Source organism: Canis lupus, chromosome 10 (genome assembly GCF_048164855.1).
Source record: "Canis lupus baileyi chromosome 10, mCanLup2.hap1, whole genome shotgun sequence".
Classification (NCBI taxonomy): Eukaryota; Metazoa; Chordata; class Mammalia; order Carnivora; family Canidae; genus Canis; species Canis lupus.
In genome coordinates, this window is record NC_132847.1 from 2,962,372 (window position 1) to 2,981,527 (window position 19,156).

General features: G+C 44.1%; 1 protein-coding gene across 6 annotated transcripts in view; it reads right to left on the reverse strand.

The window, feature by feature from the left end:
- RUFY1 (RUN and FYVE domain containing 1) overlaps positions 1–19,156 on the reverse strand; it is a 64,688-nt gene that overhangs the window by 28,873 nt on the left and 16,659 nt on the right. For all 6 annotated transcript variants that reach the window (XR_012037629.1, XM_072840474.1, XM_072840478.1 and 3 more), the window contains 5 exons: positions 18,309–18,432; positions 9,576–9,637; positions 6,606–6,671; positions 3,488–3,557; positions 1,010–1,111 (listed from right to left, as the gene is read on the reverse strand). Coding sequence is in view for 5 of the 6 variants with exons in the window: in XM_072840474.1 (XP_072696575.1) it covers positions 1,010–1,111; positions 3,488–3,557; positions 6,606–6,671; positions 9,576–9,637; positions 18,309–18,432 (424 nt within the window). In the remaining variant the exon portion in view is untranslated. The remainder of the gene's footprint in view (positions 1–1,009; positions 1,112–3,487; positions 3,558–6,605; positions 6,672–9,575; positions 9,638–18,308; positions 18,433–19,156) is intronic.

Here is a 19,156-nt window from a genome sequence, read left to right on the forward strand (position 1 = left end):
GGCAGAGACACAGGCAGATGGAGAAGCAGGCTCCATGCACCGGGAGCCCGACGTGGGATTCGATCCTGGGTCTCCAGGATCGTGCCCTGGGCCAAAGGCAGGCGCCAAACCGCTGCGCCACCCAGGGATCCCGCATAGAGCCTATTTAAAAGAAAAAAGGAACATTAAAAAATATGCCACAATTTTTAAAGATGTAGGATAATTTCTACTCTTTAAAAAAAGATTTTATTTATTCACGAGAGACACACAGAGAGAGGCAGACACAGGCAGAGGGAAAAGCAGGCTTCCTGCGGGCAGCCTGGTGTGGGACTCACACCCAGGACCCCGAGATCATGACCTGAGCCTACTAAGGCAGATGCTCAACCACTGAGCCACCCAGGTGCCCCTGTTTTTTAAGCATAATAGAGAAAGGCTAAAGGCTATTTCAAAAATATCTTTGGGGCAGCCCCGGTGGCTCAGCGGTTTAGTGTCACCTTCAGCCCAGGGTGTGATCCTGGAGACCCACCTCAGGCTCCCTGCATGAAGCCTGCTTCTCCCTCTGCCTGTGTCTCTGCCTCTCTCTCTCTGTCTCTCATGAATAAATAAATAAAATCTTTAAAAAAAAAAAAAATTTGAACTCGAAGGATAAAAGCAAGCCAATAGACTTTTGAATAGTTAGGTTTGGAAAATAATTTATATTTAATTTTCTTTAAAGCAGAGTAGTACTTAGTGGGGAAAGGCCTCCATTCAGTGCATCATTCAGCATGGATTTTCACTTATCCGGCATGATCTTTAGCACTGGGTGGATTTCTCTAACAGAGGGAGGCACAAAGAGCTATGGGAGTAGGGGCAGGGGGCCCCGGCCTACAGATGGGCACCAGGGGTGGCATCACAGAGGGCCAGCCTGTGAGCAGAGGTTTCAAGTGCAAAGGCCCAGAGGTGAGGGAGTGGTGGTCCAGGTGGCCTGCAGGTGGGGTGAGAGGGCAAAGACGCCCCAAACAAGGACGCCCTAGTGAGGCCAGCATCTCACCTCCACGCTCTTCTCACTTCTTTCACGAATTAACTCATTTTGTTCTCTTAATTGTTGCTGCTCTTCTTGAAGTGAACAAATCCGGTCTGTTGCAGCTGAAAGCTGATAAAGAAAGATTTTATGTTCCTTAACATCAAAATTCATCTTACTGTTCAAATTAAAAGCTGATGTTTGGCATCTTCACAACTGGCGATGGATTTCTGCATTATTTGCTATTTTGTTTTTTATTTTATTTTGAATAGGAAATACATTCACATTAAAAAAAAAATGAGAGCAAACTAGTTAACATGGGCAAAATGTATGGACACAATGATAGGCACTTGCATGTCCAATACTGGAGAGACTGTTTAATTAATGACAGTAGGAGCATCAAACAGACATGTAGTGAGTAAAATGTTTGCAAAGGATTCAAATGACTTGAGAACATACTCAGGGCATAATATCAACAGAGGTAAAAAAGTGGGTCATATAGAATGTTCTCACTTCTTCTTTTTTTTTTTTTTTTAATGTTCTCACTTCTAATTAAAAAATCACCCTATGTTAAAAATGCTTAGGAGAAGCTGGGGATTATATAAACGCCAATGACGACAGCAGCTCTTGCTTAGCAGAGGGATTATGGGCTTTTTTTCCCCCGGAGTCTTCATTCTTTTCAGTTTTCCTAGCTGATAAGCAAAGAGATATTTTATCAGTAAAGGGAGAGTAAAAACCTTCTGGAGGGAGGAATCACAACCAAACCATTGAGGACGGGCGCTCGAAAGTCCTCTTCCTGTCCCCAAAGGAGTCACTCTATTTTCTGGCAAAGTGTGTACAAACAGGATGCCTTACAGACCCGCAAAGGGGGAGGCTCTCAGGAGAGGCGGCCAGAGATGTGTGACCACACCTGCCTGCCTCTCCTTCTCCAGCTTCTACACACAGCCTGGAGAGAGGGGCAGGCTGGGGAAGGGGCAAGAAGATGAGAACTTGGCCTGTGCTCCTGGCATCACTCAGGGAGAGAGGCCCTGGAGCCCTGAACTCCTTGCTCCTCTTTGTCACCAGCATCTAAGTCCAAGCAGACTCAGGACCCATAACTGGGGTCTTTCAACACAAACTATTGTGCTCAAGTAAGAAACCTGAAGGCTTTAGGAGTTGCTAGCTGCCACAAGGGAAGAGGCAGGCGAAAGCCATATGCTAACTCCTGTTCCGCTCCCTGAAGACTGAGAGAACACACCCTGGAGAGAGGGACGTTTCTCTAAAGCATGTTTTCTCTTCCAACTGTTGGCCTTTGAAGAAAAAAATAACCTGGTTGTCTAGTTTCTAAAGCTAAATGAGACCTTCCTTGAAAGTATGCCACCTCACCAGGGAGAACAAAGAATCAATGTTTGTTCTAAAATCAACTAACTAATGTCTGCACACGCCAAGTGTTGTATTAGGCACATTTATATAACACAGTGTTAACTTTTACAAGGACATTGGAAGGTATGGGTTATCATCAGATCTGGAGATGAGAACCTTGAGGCCCAAAGACCTGCCTACCTAAACTGAGGCCCAGAGGCCCACCCACCCAAAGGAATCTCAGGGCCTCTGATTCTAAGTGTGGTGAAGCTGCTCCCGTGAAGTTCATCTGTGAATGCTTTCTCCTCACACAAATCTGAGCTCCTCTCATTAAAGCTCTTCAGGCCTGGCCCCGGGGGGAGAGCAGTCAGTTCAGAGTAAGCCTTCAACTGGGCTCTCCATACAAAGACATGCTCTGTGTTTCTCCTTTGGCCATAACCTGCTTCCACACTGAGGTGGGGGGTCACATCCTGGCCCCTGTCACAGCCCTCTTCCTCCCCAGGGAGACCTGGTGGGGAGGCCCGAGCAGCCAGGGACCGCTACCTGTGGAAAGCCTCAGAAAGGCTGAGCAACCCCCCTCCTGCTAACAGGAGACAAGATGTGTCCACCAAGGAGACTGCCGGGCAGCGGGCAGCAAGCTTTCTTCCTGGGCCTCAGCCCTCCTTCTTCCTGTCCTTTCATTCTCTCTCTTCCTAGTGAGAAAGCAGAGAAAGACCACACTGTGGGGAGACTGGTTCCATGCTCCTGAGAGGCCGAAACACAGAAGGGGTGGGCAAGGGTGACTTTTACCTCATAACAGAGTCTGTGCCTTCTGGGCAGCAGGGGGACAGACTATATCAGAGGAAGGTGGGTAAAGAGGAAGAGAAAAGCACATTCAGCACAGAAGCTGGGCTTTCCCGAGGAGGCCTGGTCTTCCCCGGGTCCCCTGGGAGGTGCTGAAACCTAAGTCACTTAGAACTGGCTCGAGGGAAGCCCTGGACAGGGTGAAACACAGACACCCTGAGGACACAGCACTCTGAGAACCCATGACCCCCCGCCCTGTGCCGCTCAACCCAAGCTCAGCAATTCCCACTCCGATCGGCGAGCGGCTCTAGTCCGACACCTCAGTCACACCATTGCTCTTCAGCTTGGGCCATTCTGTTCTATGAACTTCAGTAAGTTACAAACCTCTTCTTGAAGTTTTGAATTTGTCTTTTCCAAGCCATCAATCTTGCTTTGAAGATCCCCAACGGTGCAGCTAGAGAAAGCAACACATTAAGTAACTGAGCTTCTAAAGGCCATCCCCCCAGCCTGAGAATGAGGAGGACGGATTCCTAGGTCTCCTGCATGGGATGGATATAGAGCTGAGGATCTCCAACGAACCAAGAGAGGAGAATTCTAAACACATGTGTGTGTGCGCGTGTGGACACATTTACTGAAAAGCTCTCAAAGTCTTTCCCCTGAAATATGCTATCCAGGGATGCCTGGGTGGCTCAGGTGGTTAAGTCTCTGCCTTCAGCTTAGGTCATGATCTCAGGGTCTTGGGATCGAGCCCACATCAGGCTCCCCCCACAGTGGGGAGTCTGCTTCTTCCTCTCACTCTGCCCCTCCCCCCACAAAATTAATTATAAATTAATTTTTATTAATTTATAAATTAAATAAATTTAATTTATTCATTAAATAAATAAATCTTTAAAAAATGCTACCCATTTCATTTTTAGCCAACTAGAAAGAAAATAGTTTTTCCCCTCCTAACACAATAGATGGGAACAAAAAATGTGCTGGCAGTCACATATCTAAATCAATATCCATAACAAGACATTGGTACTCTGGGGTTGTAGGATTGAAGGTGGTTTTTAAATCTTTTTATACTTTGCCTCATTTTTCAAATATTCTTTAAGCCATCTGTACTATTTTCCTACTCAAAAACATGTCAAACAAATGTAATCTCATAATAAAAGTAATGGCAACAATAATGAGCAGAACTTACTTTTTGGATGACGTGCCAGGCCCTGTTTGTTCTAACCACTTCAAATGCATCAATTCATGTGACCCTCCCCATGATTCCAATTCTGTGAGTAAATCTTATTGCTGCCTATTTCACAGATAAGGAAACACGAATTTACAGTGGAAAACTCACTCATGTCCATATCTCTCTGTCTGGAGGGGCACAAGAATGTGAACCCAGGTGGTCTGACTCCAGAGCCTATACTTTTAGGTAAAAGGGCTCTACTGCCCCAAACTGGTGCCTTTTGCCAGGGGGGTGGGTAAAGAAAGAAACCTGGTAAGGCTAGTGAATCAAGGTTCAAGCATTGGGGCGGGGGAAATTAAAACACAATGACACAAAATGAAAGAGGAACACAAACAAAAGATATGGAGGGAATAACAAGGTTTTTGTTTTTGTTTTTTTTAAAGTAGATGCCACACCCAGTGTGGAGCCCAACCTGGGGCTTGAACTCATGATCCTGAGATCAAGACCTCTGAGTCGAGATCAAGAGTTCGCTGCTGAGGGCAGCCCGTGTGGCTTGGCAGTTTGGCGCCGCCTTCAGCCCAGGGTGTGATTCTGGAGACCCGGGATCGAGTCCCATGTTGGGCTCCCTGCATGGAGCTGCTTCTCCCTCTGCCTGTGTCTCTGCCTCTCTCTCTCTCTATCTTTTATGAAGAAACAAATAAAATCTTTAAAAAAAAAAAAAAAAAAAAAGAGTTGGCTGCTTAACTAAGCCACCTGGGCACCCTGATAATTACCAGTTTTAAAAATATACAATTTCAGTTCTATTTCAACTATATAACTTAGAAAATGTCACTAAAATTTATATTTTTCTTAGAAAAATGATCAAAAAAGACCTATCTTCAGGAGAAAGAGACCTCGATAAACAAACAACTTAGGAAAAACTGAAAACCTGGCAAAGTACTGCCTCAATAAATGTTTTGCGTTTCATGTTTTCTGTTAAAAAAAAGTAAATTTTGTTTTTAAAAGTTATCTTTATGCCCAACATGGGGCTCAAACTCATGTTCCTGAGATCAAGAGTCACCTGCTTCCCCTGAGCTGGCTGGGCACCCCCATCTTCATATTTTCAAGGAGCAAATAATGCCCACAAACCAGAAGCTCTTCCTAATTCATTCTGTGAAGCTGCATAACTCTGACACCATGCCAGAGGGGAAAAACTACAGAACAGTTAGGTCAGTTTACATATTAAAAAAAATGGGGATCCCTGGGTGGCGCAGCGGTTTAGCGCCTGCCTTTGGCCCAGGGCGCGATCCTGGAGACCCAGGATCAAGTCCCACGTCAGGCTCCCGGTGCATGGAGCCTGCTTCTCCCTCTGCCTGTGTCTCTGCCTCTCTCTCTCTCACTGTGTGCCTATCATAAATAAATACAAATAAAAAAAAATGATTACTAAAACTACGATCAAGTAGAGTTTATGCCCATGATACAGAAATGGGTCAGTATGAAAATATCTACTAATCAGATACATCCCATCAACAAATTAAGGGATAAAAGTCATGATTACACTAATAATGCTAAGGGACCTTCGATAAAATCTGACATCTGTTCCTCAGAAAAACAATCAATGAAGGACCTATCAAGAATCTTTCACAGCAACTGCCAACATCACACCTAAGGAGCTCTTGGAGCAGCCTTCCGCAGGCATGTTCTATGGCATGCTGGCTCCTTTGGCTGTTTGGCTGGCACTTGGGGCCAGGGGAGCAGCTCCCGAGGAGCAGGGCTGATGCCCACAGCACACTCTCTGAGGGGACTCCTTGCTGAAGAAGGCAATGGGTCTCCCAAACACATTTGCCTGAGAATCTCTGCCCACTCCACCAACACTGCTGCCGGCCGCTAGTTTCATGAAACACAGCAGTGGCTTTCCAATTAAAATGAAAAATCAAGGCATAGATGTCTGCTACTTGCTCCTGAATTGTCACCAAAGGTCTATCCCGGTGGGTTTTCAGCCCTATTATCCTGCCCCAGGCACCCCAGAGGGATGTGTGTTGATTCCCAGTGGGAACAGTGCTTCCCGTGGCAGTGACTTCCAACTAGGGGGCTGAGGAGTATAGAGTACAGGTTTAGTCTGGTTGCTTTCTACACTGTCTCTACCTGCAGCAAACAAAGAACCAAAGAATTTCCAAAACTCCTTGGTCAAGAAATCATATTTCTCCAGTCTGCAACCACGAGCACAGCATAACCGTTCCTCTTAGTCTGGAGACAGAGTCTGTTATGAACATACGGCAAGTCACAAATGCTCCCTGAAATAGCACACGGGCATCGAGAATGAACTGTAACGTTGGAAGAAGGAGTGAGTCCTACCTTAAGTGACGGTTAAGTTCTTCCACATAATTTTTCTGATCAAGGACATCAGTAATCCTTTCATGCCTTTTAAAAAGAGCACAAGAAGAGAGAAATTCCTTTTACTCACGGCTAATACTTTATTACCATCCCCAACATGCCAGTCAACTTGAGGAAGTACCAGTGTCATCAAGAAACCAAGGGACAATCGGACCTCAGCAATAACATATGCCTGGTCCCCATCCAGGAGTGTATGGAGAGCAAAGCTGGGCAAGGTGCAGGTAGGGCGGGCCTAGCAGCTAGGGCCTTGGGGGATGCAGAACCATCAACAGGCCTCCTCCTGCAGACCACCCCCACCACAACCCGGCCCAGGAGAAAGCCATCTGGAACACAAGGTGCAAACACCACCACAAGGTGCAAACACCCCTGGTCAGGTGCAAATGGCCCTCCCTTGAGGTGGCAGATGAAGCAGCCTTTGTCATGTTGAATGGAAAGAGGATGGCTCCAAAGAGAACAGAGGCTTTTCAAAACATAAAGCTGACCAGTCTGGTTTTTTTTTTTTTTTTTTTAAAGGCTTTATTTAACATTTTAAAGTTAGGCTCTTTTCCACTTCCAATTTCAGTATGTACACACGGGGGTTCATTCTACACAGGTGCTGAATTATTCAGCATGGTCAAATTTTTCTTTTATCTGTTCTGCCCTTCACGTAGCTCTGCAGGGTAACCCACCTTAGTAGTCTGTTGAGCCTATATGCATAGGATCACAATGACTGTATTATCTATACAGATATGTAACTGAAACATAAAAAATTTATCAGGAATTTCTTAGGTTTGTTTACAAAGATGATACACAGGTGACCCTTTAAAAATGCAGGGGTTAGGGATGCCAATCCCTGAGCCGTAGAAAGTCTGCATATAACTTTTGATTCCTCAAAAACTTAACTACTAATAGCCTACTATCGACTGGAAGCCTTACCAATTATGTAATCAATTAACAATTTTGCATGTTATGTGTATTATACCACAGCCTTATGATGAAATAAGCCAAAGAAAATGCTATTAAGAAAATCTTAAGTGGAGGGGTGCCTGGATGGTACAATCAGATACGTGGCCGACTCTTGGTTTTGTCTCAGGTCTGATCTCTGATTTTTGAGATGGAGCCCCATAGCAGGCTCCACTTTCAGCACAGAGTCAACCTGAGGTTCTTTCTCTCCCTCTCCTTCTGTCCGTCCTCTAAAATAAATAAATAAATCTTAAAAAAAAAAAGAAAATCATAAGGAAAACGCATTTAATAGTACTGTACTTACTGAAAAAAATCTGTGTATAAGTGAGTTTGTGCAGGTTAAACCTGTGTTGTTCAGGAGTCAACTGTATAGGGAAGCCTGGGTGGCTCAGCGGTTTAGCACCACCTTCAGCCCAGGGCGTGATCCTGGAGACCTGGGATCAAGTCCCACATTGGGCTCCCTGCATGGAGCCTGCTTCTCCCTCTGCCTGTGTTTCTGCCTCTCTCTCTCTCTCATGAATAAATAAAATCTCTTAAAAAAAAAAAAAAAGAGTCAACTGTATACACTTCTCAGCATCACTCAAGGAAAGCATCACTCTTCTCACTCGATTATACATTGGGGAAATCCCTGTAAGTCTACTATACCCAGGAGGTCAAATTTGTTCTTTCTGTCTACATAATATATCACAGAATGGAATACTTTGAATGTTCCATAATTCATTCAATTATTCTCTTATTGGTTGATAATGTTTATTTCCATTTCTTTACATTAAGACTATATATGTATATATTTTTTTAATTTTTATTTTTAAGTAATCTTTTACACCAACGTGGGGCTCTAACTCACACCAGGATCAAGAGTCACATGCTCTACCGACTGAGCCAGCCAGGTGCCCCCAGAATGTATTTTTGCTTAAGGTTCAAGTGGGTGAATCCTCAAACTCAAGACACCTGAAACATTAATGGGATTCTCACTGCCAGATAAGGCATGGTGCTAGGGTACCAAGACCATGAGAATCCTTATCAGAAGACATTTAAAAGACAGGTAATAGATGCATGTGGTAAAATATTTAAATACAACCCAAGGACTTACAGGGAAACTCCCTCCCATGCCTGCTTCCCAGCCTCTTCCCCACCAGATAGCCACTGTTGACAGGTCTATATGCTAATCTAGAAAATGTCCATGAGTATGGAAGTACAACATACAAATATGGATATATATTCTTTATCATAACACAAATGATAGCATGTTATACACATAGCTTGCTTTGTTCACTTTTCTTTTTCCCCAGAATAGCTCCTTTAAAAAGAATGCTCTTGGGGTATCTGGGTGGCTCAGTTGGTTAAGTGTCTGCCTTTGGCTCAGGTCATGATCCCAGGGTCCTGGGATCGAGCCTCATGCTGGGCTCCCTGCTTATCAGGGAATTTGCTTCTCCCTCTCCCTCTGATCCTTGCTCCCACTTGTGCACTCTCTCTCAAATAAAATCTTAAAAAAAAAAAAAAAAAAAAAGCAGAGGCTCTTATTAACAAACATGAGGGAGAGCTACACGTGGTATGAAGAGATATCCAAGACACACCAGGATCAAAGAACAACTCTAAAGGCAACTTATTATGTATACATAATAGTACCACCCTATTTATATTCATTATATATTTATATATGTAAACCATAGGCAAATTATACTGCCGACAAATATATACCTGCAAGGCATTTAGAAAAGCTGTGGGAGGAGACACTAGCAGCCTCCTCTTAGGGAGGAGCCAGCCTGGGATTGACCTGGGGGGATGGGGGCAGTGTAAACGGGGACATTTCACTTGTCCAGTCTATTCAGCAAAGCTCAATCCCTTGCATATGGGAATGCTAATGTATTACCGCTGTAACTCAAAATGCCTGATGAAAATGAAAACGTCAAACAAAACAAATGTAGCGTTCTTTGCCAGAATTTCATTAAAAATGGAAAGAGCAGCAGCCTGCAGTGCAGTACTTACTCTTTGCCACCATCAAGATCCTGCACATCCTTAAGGTAGAGGGAAAAATCAATCACTCCAACCTGGTTGACATAAAATGTACAAGTTTAAATAAAAGAAATTTTCCCTGTTTTCCACAAAACTTACATCTTTAAAATTCAGGCCATTTACATTCCTGTCTCTTTTGTGCAAACATTTAGTTGAGCTATTCAGCTCAACAAAATAGCAATCAACTGAACCAAGAGAAAACCAAGAGAAAAATAACCCAAATACCTTCTAGAAGAAAAACTTATTAAAAACCAGAATTTAGGACAGCCCCGGTGGCGCAGTGGTTTGGCACCGCCTGAAGCCCGGGGCGTGATCCTGGAGACCTGGGATCGAGTCCCACATCGGGCTCCCTGCATGGAGCCTGCTTCTCCCTCTGCCTGTGTCTCTGCCTCTCTCTTGGTCTGTGTTGCTCATGAATAAATAAATAAAATCTTAAAAAAAAAACCCAAAAACAAAAACAGAATTTAAGGAGGATATTCTGAAATTTCATCCTTGTCAGGATTTATTCAACAAGGATTCAATTTAATCCTTGTCAGGATTTATTTAATTTAATTTAATGATTTAATTTAATCCTTAACAAGGATTCAATTTAATCCTTGTCAGGATTTATTCAACAATCAAGTTGCTGACAAAGATCAGCAAAGTTCTTTGGGTACAAAGTTATTTAAAAAAAAGGGCGGGGGGGATCCCTGGGTGGCTCAGTGGTTTAGCACCACCTTCAGTCCAGGGTGTGATCCTGGAGTCCCGGGATCAAGTCCCACATTGGGCTCCCTGCATGGAGCCTGCTTCTCCCTCTGCCTGTGTGTGTCTCTGCCTCTCCCTCTCAGTCTGTGTCTCTCATGAATAAATTAAAAAAAAAAAAAAGGCCTGGATTGCTAGACTAAGGGGTAAGTAACCTTAACTGACACTCTGCTCCTTCCTTCCCTATACTCTGGGTAAAATGATCCCCATCCCATTTTCCAGGAGAACTGTGCTGCTGTGGAGAATGAGGGATGACCCAAATGCTTCCCATCAGAACATCAAGGGCTCTGTCCAGAAATAAATAAAGCACTTGAGAGAGAATGAAAGTCTGGTCCACCACCACCGTCCACTCCTGTGAGAGTGAAGTCACTCCTTGAAAAATGGGAACACTGGGTCCATCACTAGAGAGCTACTTATCACTCCTGTAAAGGCTGCATCACAGAGCACAAAGAACACTGAACATTGATGTATAATGCCATAAAACCAGCTCGAGGAGAAAGTTGTAAGCCTCAGAGTGATAGGTACAGCATTAACTCTTTCTAGTAACACATTTTTAAAAAAGGATTTTTATTTTTAATTAGTTAATTTAAAAAAATATTTTACTTATTCATGAGAGACACAGAGAGAGAGAGGCAGAGACATAGGCAGAGGGAGAAGCAGGTTCCATGCAGGAAGCCCAGTGTGGGACCCCAGGATCACACCCTGAGCTGAAGGCAAACACCCAACTGCTGAGCCACCCAGGCATCACCCTAAAAAGGATTTTTAAATTTATTTTAGAGAGAGAGAGGGTGTGAGCACGCATGAGCACAGGGGGAGATGCAGAGGGAGAGGGAGAATCTCCAGCAGACTCTGTGCTGAGCACGGAGCCTAGGCGGGGCTCAATCCCCCAACCCTGAGATCATAACCTGAACCAAAACCAAGAGTCGAATATTCAACCAACAGAGCCACCCAGGCACCCCTACAGTAACACCATGTATGTTAAAGCCAGAGCCACAGCTGATGGTCTCTCCAACTTCTCTGCTATACCTCCTACCAATCTATATTCCCTACCCTTGAACCTGAGCAGCTTTATAGTGTTCGTCTTGAGTAAAAAGCAGCAGAAATGATGCTGTGGCTTCTGCTGCCACATTAATGAAGGCAACACAAGCTTCTTCCTGGCTTTCCCTAGGGGGGCATTTGCCTTTGGAGTTCTGGGCTTCCTTGGAGGAATTCTGGGCTTCCATGGAGGAATTCTGGCTACCCTGGAGCCACCACGTGAGGGGAAAGTGGAGAAGACCACATGAGGACAGAGGTGCCTGAGAAGCCTCTGCTGTTCCAGTCCCACTTTTTCAGCTGGGAAGACATACAAGCAAGACACGAAGCCTTGAGGCACCTGCATGGCTTAGTGGTTGAGCATGTCCCTTTGGCTCAGGTCATGATCGCAAGGTCCTGGGATTGAGTCCTGCATCAGGCTCCCCTAGGGAGCCTACTTTTCCCTCTGCCTGTGTCTCTGCCTCTCTGTGTCTCTCATGAATAAATAAATAAAATCTTAAAAAAAAAAAACCCCGAAAAACAGGAAGCCTTCAGCCATTGCTTCCCTAGCCACCAAGCTGACAGTAATCATGGAGTTCTTCTTCATCAAGAAGGCCCAGTCAACTCCCAGCTGTGAGAGACTGTGATGGCTCCTGGTTACCTGGCTGGTACCTTCCTTACCCAGAAATAGGGGCAAGAAAGGATTTAATCTGAAATGAAATCTATGAATAAAAACGCACAGAAAAAACATAAACGTCTCTAGAAAGATTCTCCCCTCAGTTTTTATCATTATCTATGGGGGCGAGTGGGATTGATAGGGGCAGTGTGAATTCCACTTTTCACTTGATAAACTTTTTTTTTTTTCAACAAGCATGCATGTCTTTTGCAATAAAATTAAATAATAAAAATAAATAAAAGGCACCTGGCTGGCTCAGTTGGTGGAGCAGGCAGCTCTTGATCTTGGGGTTGGGAGTTCAAGCCCCATGTTGGATATAGAGATTACTTAAAAATAAGATCTTTAAAGAAAAACTAAATAATAAAATTTAATAAAAAAGAGATACCTTTTTTTTGAAATACATTTTTAATTGCAAAAAAATCCTCAACTACAGAAAGAAGGGGGAGTTAACACTCAAAGTAGACATTCATGATCAGAAAGCAAATAAAGCCCTTCTCCCAAAGCAGAACTGATCAATAAAAGCAAGAGTCGGTCCTTCAAATCCAACATAATAGACAAAACTCTATCAGGTTATGATCAATATTTAGCAAGGGCACAATACTGCAAATGAGAAAAGTGAGACTTTAAGCTGTAAGGGAATACTGTCATATAACTAATAGATCTGAGTGAAATAAATGACTTCTGGAAAAATATAAATGACTAAAAAACTGTCCTAAGACACAGGAAACCAACATTGACCAAGAACTAAGTAAAAAAATTAAAGTGGTCCAAGAACCAGGATCAAAAAAAGCATAAAGCTGAAGAGGTCATACCAGGAAAAAACCTTGAAAGAAAAAAATAATCTCTGCTCTAATAAACAGTTACAGAAAACAAAGAAAAGAACAATGTTATCTAGCTTATTTTACAATTATTACAATTCTGACCCATGAAGGGAAAAAGGAGTGTAAAATCTGGGCATATGCTAGAACAACAACACACAATGGCCACTTTGGGTTTATTTTAGGAATGCAGGGGTAATATCACAATAGGAAACCTATGAATGAATTCAATTATATTTATGGGTTAAAAGATATGACATTTCGGGATGCCTGGGTGGCTCAGTGGTTGAGCACCTGCCTTGGCCCAGGGTGTGATCCTGAAGACCCAGAATTGAGTCCCATGTCGGGATCCCTGCATGGAGCCTGCTTCTCCCTCTGCCTGTGTCTTTGCCTCTCTCTCTCTCTCTCTCTCTGTCACTCATGAATAAATAAAATCTTTAAAAATAAATAAATAAAAAATAAAACTAAAAACGTGGGGCACCTGGGTGGCTCAGTTGGTTAAACATCTGCCTTTGGCTCAAGTCATGACCTTGAGGCTCTGGAATTGAGGCTCCCTGCTCAGGGGGGAGCCTGCTTCTTGCTCTGCCCCTCCCCACACTTCTGTGCACTCTTTCTCTCTCTCTCAAATAAATAAAATCTTAAAAAAAAAACAAACCCAAATGAACGAAACAGCCTACTACTGTCATTTTCTTTTTCTTTTCTTAAAAGATTTTAAGCAGCTCCATGCAGGGAGCCTGACGTGGGATTAGATCCCGGGTCTCCAGCATTATGCCCTGGGCTGAAGGCGGTGCTAAACCGCTGAGCCACCTGGGCTGCCCATTTCTGATGACTCTTCAAAAGTTTACTCAAAATTGTCTCTAAGTAATGGTAATAACAGTAAGTAACAGTACAGGATTAAAAAAAACAAACCTCAGACCAGGGGGCTCAATCACATCTGTGATTTGGTAAGAATCCCAACTGATTTTTTATTTTGGAATCTAACAAAGTGATGTTCAAGTTCACACGGCAGAATGGACAAGACTGAACTATGTGTGAAAAGGAAGTATAACAAAGTAGGCAGGAGTGAGAAAGACTATGTGGCTCTAATAATCTTGACTGTGGGGGCACCTGGGTGGCTCAGTCATTAAGCAACTGCCTTCAGCTCAGGTCGTGAATCTGGGGTCCTGGAATCGAGCCCCACGTCGGGCTCCCTGCTCAGTGCAGAGTTGGCTTCTCCCTCTGCCCTTCCCCCTGCTCATACTGTCTCTTAAATAAATAAATAAAACCTTAAAAAACAAACCAACTGTGTTACTGGCATAGGATAAGGAGATTTAGGGACTAGACCTCTGAGTCCAGAAATAAACCTCAGTGGATTGAGCATACTTCACACATAATAAAGGTAAAATTTCAAATTAGTAGAAAAATGCACTTGATACATGACATTGAGAAAACTGGGTTATCTATAAAAGAAACCCAGACTTCCATTTCACAATATGTCAAAACAAATGACAGGTTTTTTTTTTTTTTTTTTAAAGATTTTATTTATTTATTCATGAAAGAGAGAGAGGCAGAGACATAGGCAGAGGGAGAAGCAGGCTCCCTGTGGGGAGCCCAATGTGGGACTTGATCCCAGGATCCCGGGATCATGACCTGAGCCAAAGGCAGAGGCTTAACCACTGAGCCACCCAGGTGCTCCTGACAGGCATTATTTAAATTTAAAGAAAAAAGGGGCCCTTTGTGATTCAGTGGTTGAGCCTCTGCCTTCGGCTCAGGGCACAATCTTGGGGTCCTGGAATCAAGCCTAGCATTGGGCTCCCCATTTCACTGGGGAGTCTATTTCTCCCTCTGCTCCTCCCCTCAGCAAAAGCGCTCACTCTAATAAAACCTAAAAAAGAAAAAAGTAAAAAATACACAGTTGATTTTAAAAATTAGGCTAATTTTTGGATGGAGAAGGACCTTCCAAGAATAATACCTTAGAAGGTATAAAGAAAAAGTCCATTAAATTTGACTGCAGGGGTGCCTGGCTGGCTCCGTCAGTAGAGCATGCAACTCTTCATCTCTCAGTTGTGTGTTCCAGCCTCATGGTTGGGGGTAGAGATTGCATAAAAATAAAATCTTTGAAAAGAACAAATAAATTTGACTGCAAAAAACATTTTTTCCCCCTTGCAGGGAAAACTAACTGAAAGAAAGCAGAATTTTTTTTTTTTTTTTTTTTTAGAGAGAGAGACAGAGACACAGGCAGAGGGGGAGGCAGGCTGTGTGCAGGGAGCCCGAAGTGGGACTCAATCCCGGGTCTCCAGGATCATGCCCTGGGCTGAAGGTGGTGCTAAACCGCTAAGCCACCCAGGATGCCCTATAACCAAATTCTGACAGTTATTATCATTAATGTGTAATAAAGGAATGGAACAAAATGGAAGACTCAGAAAAATGGGTGGAATTGGGACGTGGAGTCACAAAAACCGAACCACCAATGGCAAATAAAACATGTAATAAATACCTGACCTACAGAGTTTTTAAAAATGTAAATATGAGGGGCACCTGACTGGTTCAGTTGTGAACATGTGACTCTTGATTTCAGGGTCATGAGTTCAAGCATGGAGACTACTTTAAAAAAATAAATAGGAGTACCTGGGTGGCTCAGCCAGTTAAGTGACTCTTTTTTTTAATTAATTTAATTTTATTTTTTTATTTTTAAAGATTTATTTATTTATTCAGAGAGAAAGAGAGAGAGTGAGGCAGAGACAGACACAGGCAGAGAGAAGAAGCAGGCTCCATGCAGGAAGCCCGATGTGGGACTCGATCCTGGGTCTCCCAAGATCACACCCCGGGCTGCAGGCGGTGCTAAACCGCTGCGCCACGGGGGCTGCCCTAATTAGTTTTTTAAAAATATTTTATTTATTTAAGAGAGAGCAAGAGAGAGAGTGAAAGAGCTCAAGAGGGCAGAGGTAGAAGCAGGCTCCCTGTTGAGCAGGGAGCCCAATGCAGAGCTGGATCCCAGGACCCTGAGGTCATGACCTGAGCTGAAGGCAGATGCTGAATCATCTGAGCCATCTAGGTGCCCTGCAACTGACTCTTGATTTTGGTCAGAGTTGCGAGTTCGAGCTCTGTGTCAGGCTCTGTGCTTAGTGGGGAGTCTGCTTGAGATCCTCTCCCTCTGCCTCTCCTCCAGCTTCATGTGCACATGGTCTCTCTCTAAAATAAATAAATAAATCTTTTAAAAAGCCTAAACATGCTTATAACAAAATGTGAATGTGAGATGAGCTGTTTTGCTCTATTAGATTGAAAAAAATCAAGAATGCTCATTGTGGGGACAGCCCGAGTGGTGCAGCGGTTTAGCGCCGCTTGCAGCCCAGGGCGTGATCCTGGAGACCTGGGATTGAGTCCACGTCGGGCTCCCTGCATGGAGCCTGCTTCTCCTCCACGTGTGTCTCTGCCTCTCTCTTTCGCTCCGTGTCTCTCATGAATAAATAAAATAAAATCTTTGGGCAGCCCCGGTGGCGCAGCGGTTTAGTGCCGCCTGCAGCCCAGGGCGTGATCCTGGAGACCCCGGATCGAGTCCCACATCAGGCTCCTTGCGTGGAGCCTGCTTCTCCCTCTGCCTGTGTCTCTGCCTCTCTCTCTCTGTGTTTCTCGTGAATAAGTAAATAAAAAAAAAAAAAAAAAAAAAAGAAAAAAAGAATGCTCATTGTGATGTCACCATACTATCGTATAATGTTTACTTTGACACAGTAATCCCAAAATGTATCCTAAGAAAATGAATGGATGACAGTGCAAAGAGGATGAGGCTGTGTATAATATTGCTGTTGTAATATGGAATCAACAGCAGGTAACAAGGTACTGGTTAAACAAATTACAGTATGGTCGTAAAATGAAATACAGACATACCTTGTTTTATTGCCTTACAGCACTTCCCAGACCCTGCATTTTTTGCAAATTGAAGGTCTGTGGCAGCCATGAGTTGGGCAGGTGTTATCAGCACTGTTTTCTCAACAGCATGTGCTCACCTCCTGTCTCTGGGTCACATTTTGGCCATCACGTATTTCAAACTTTTCTTATTACTACATTTGTTATGATGATCTGTGATCAGTGATTATGACACGCTGAAAGCTCAGATGGTCAGCATTGTTTAGCAAGAAAGTATTTTAAAATTAAGGTATGAACATGGACTATTTATTTATTTAGCTTATTTTTATTATTTATTTACACTTAAAAATATATATATAATGCTATCGCATACCTAATAGGCTATAGTATAGAGTAAAAATAACTTTTATATGCACTGGGAAACCAAAAAAGCCATGACTCCCATATTGCGATATTTACTTTACTGCAGTTGTCTGGAACCCAACCTGCAGTCTGAGCCATGCTTGTACTGTGCAGCCATTTAAATGGCTCATATCTCTCACTGACATTGAGAGCCATGTGGGACATAGTGTTAAAAAAAATTAATTCCAAAACGGTGTGCCCAGAATAATTATGTTTTGGTTTAACAAAAAAAGTCCAAAAAAAAAAAAAAAAAAAAAAAGTCCAAATATCTCTAGAATATATAAACACACATACACAATCTTACTCATGTGCCAGAAGGATAGATATCGGAGTGTAACATTAAATTAATTAGCTGTCTCTGAGCAATGGGATTCTGTGTAAGGTTTTCTTTCTTTTCAAAAATACTTCCTTGTATTTTTTGAAAAATTTTCAACATGCAGAAACAACAAAACTACTGGAGAAAAAGGGAGGAGAGTTTACAAGAAAAATAAAAGAAAAAGAAACAAAAGCTGGCCTTGGCATGGAGGGATTAGGGGAAGCTATAGATTTCTCAGATCTGTGCCCTGAAAAGGGGTAGCGGTGGGGAGGCATCAGGGGGTCTCTTCCCCTTACGCACTTCCCGTCCCCACCACCAGCTGAGGCCCTAGCCCTGGGCACCTGCACCCAGGCAGGAAGAAAGCATCCCAAGAGGGTTGTCCCCACAGTCAGGGTGCTCTGCTCCTTGATGCCTGCTTCCATTTAGCGCTCTTGCATCATCTCCCCTCCCCAGTCTCTAACTTCCCAGTCCCCACCTAACCTTGGGGGACGTGTCTGCCCAATGTTTTTGCTGTCTCCACTCTTGGCCACTTCCAACTCATGACCTAGATGGTTGCCAGATTGATCTTTCTCAAACCTGAGCCTAAGTAGGCCAGTATACACTGCCTATAAACCTCCAACAGCTTCCTGACGTTCCAGAGACAAAAGGATGGCCTTTAGCATGGCACGGATAGCCTGAAAACTGAGCCCAGCTTCCACCTACATGTGCCTCTGTGCCTTGGCCCAGACTTCCCCTTCCCCAGTGCTTCCCCCTCTGCCCTGGCATGGCACCGGGCACAGCCTTCAAGCAAACACCCTCTGCCCTCTGCCCCTGAGAAGGTCCAGCACATGTCCACAGTCCTGTGTGAAATCCCCAGCCCAATGGAGGCATTCTACCTTGAGCCAAGATTCCCGTCCTACCTGAGAATCCAAGTCTTCTCCTTTTAAGCAGAGATTGGCATCAAGAACATTAAGTCCCACCAGCAGACCAACAATCACCATCCCTTCTTCCTCCATCATTAATGCCTCAGGCTCATAGAACTCACTGAAAGAGATGGACACAACAGGCTCAGGAACGGGTGCTCACCACCCCCTCCCCCCAACCTGCCCTGCCCCCCCCCTTTTTTTTTAAAGATTTTATTTTATTTTATTTTATTCATGAGAGAGACAGAGAAAGGCAGAGACTTAGGCAGAGGGCGAAGCAGGCTCCCCGGGGGTGGGGGGGAGCCTGATGCAGGACTTAATCCTAGGACCCTGGGATCATGACCTGAGCCAAAGGCAGATGCTCAATCATGGAGCCACCCAGGTATCCCCTGCCCTGCCTTTTCACCTCTTAGCCACCTTCACCAGATGCCACAAACTCCCTGATATCTTTTACTTACTGCCTTCTGCGTTTTATCTCCCACCCCTGCTTTGAGTGCTGCTATTTCTTCTCTGGCTTTTCTCTTCCTGCGGCTGATGATAGGCTCCTCCCACCTCCAGTCTGAGGCTGACTCTTCCATCTGGACCCTAGACTCCAGTCCTTCCTATCTCCTCTTGGCTCCTGTGTTCCTGATCATCACTCTGCCCCTCCTGTCCCCACTGGCGTCTTCTTCCACACTGCTATGAACTATGTCTACACTCATGTGAATGGGAAGAAGGATCCCATACTGCCCCCCACATCCAAGAATGAAACCCTTCCCTCTTCCCTGTGTTCCATGGAGCAACACTGGCTGCTCTGACTTCACTTCCCAGTTGCTTCAACTTTCGCAGTGTGGCTCCATCCCGTC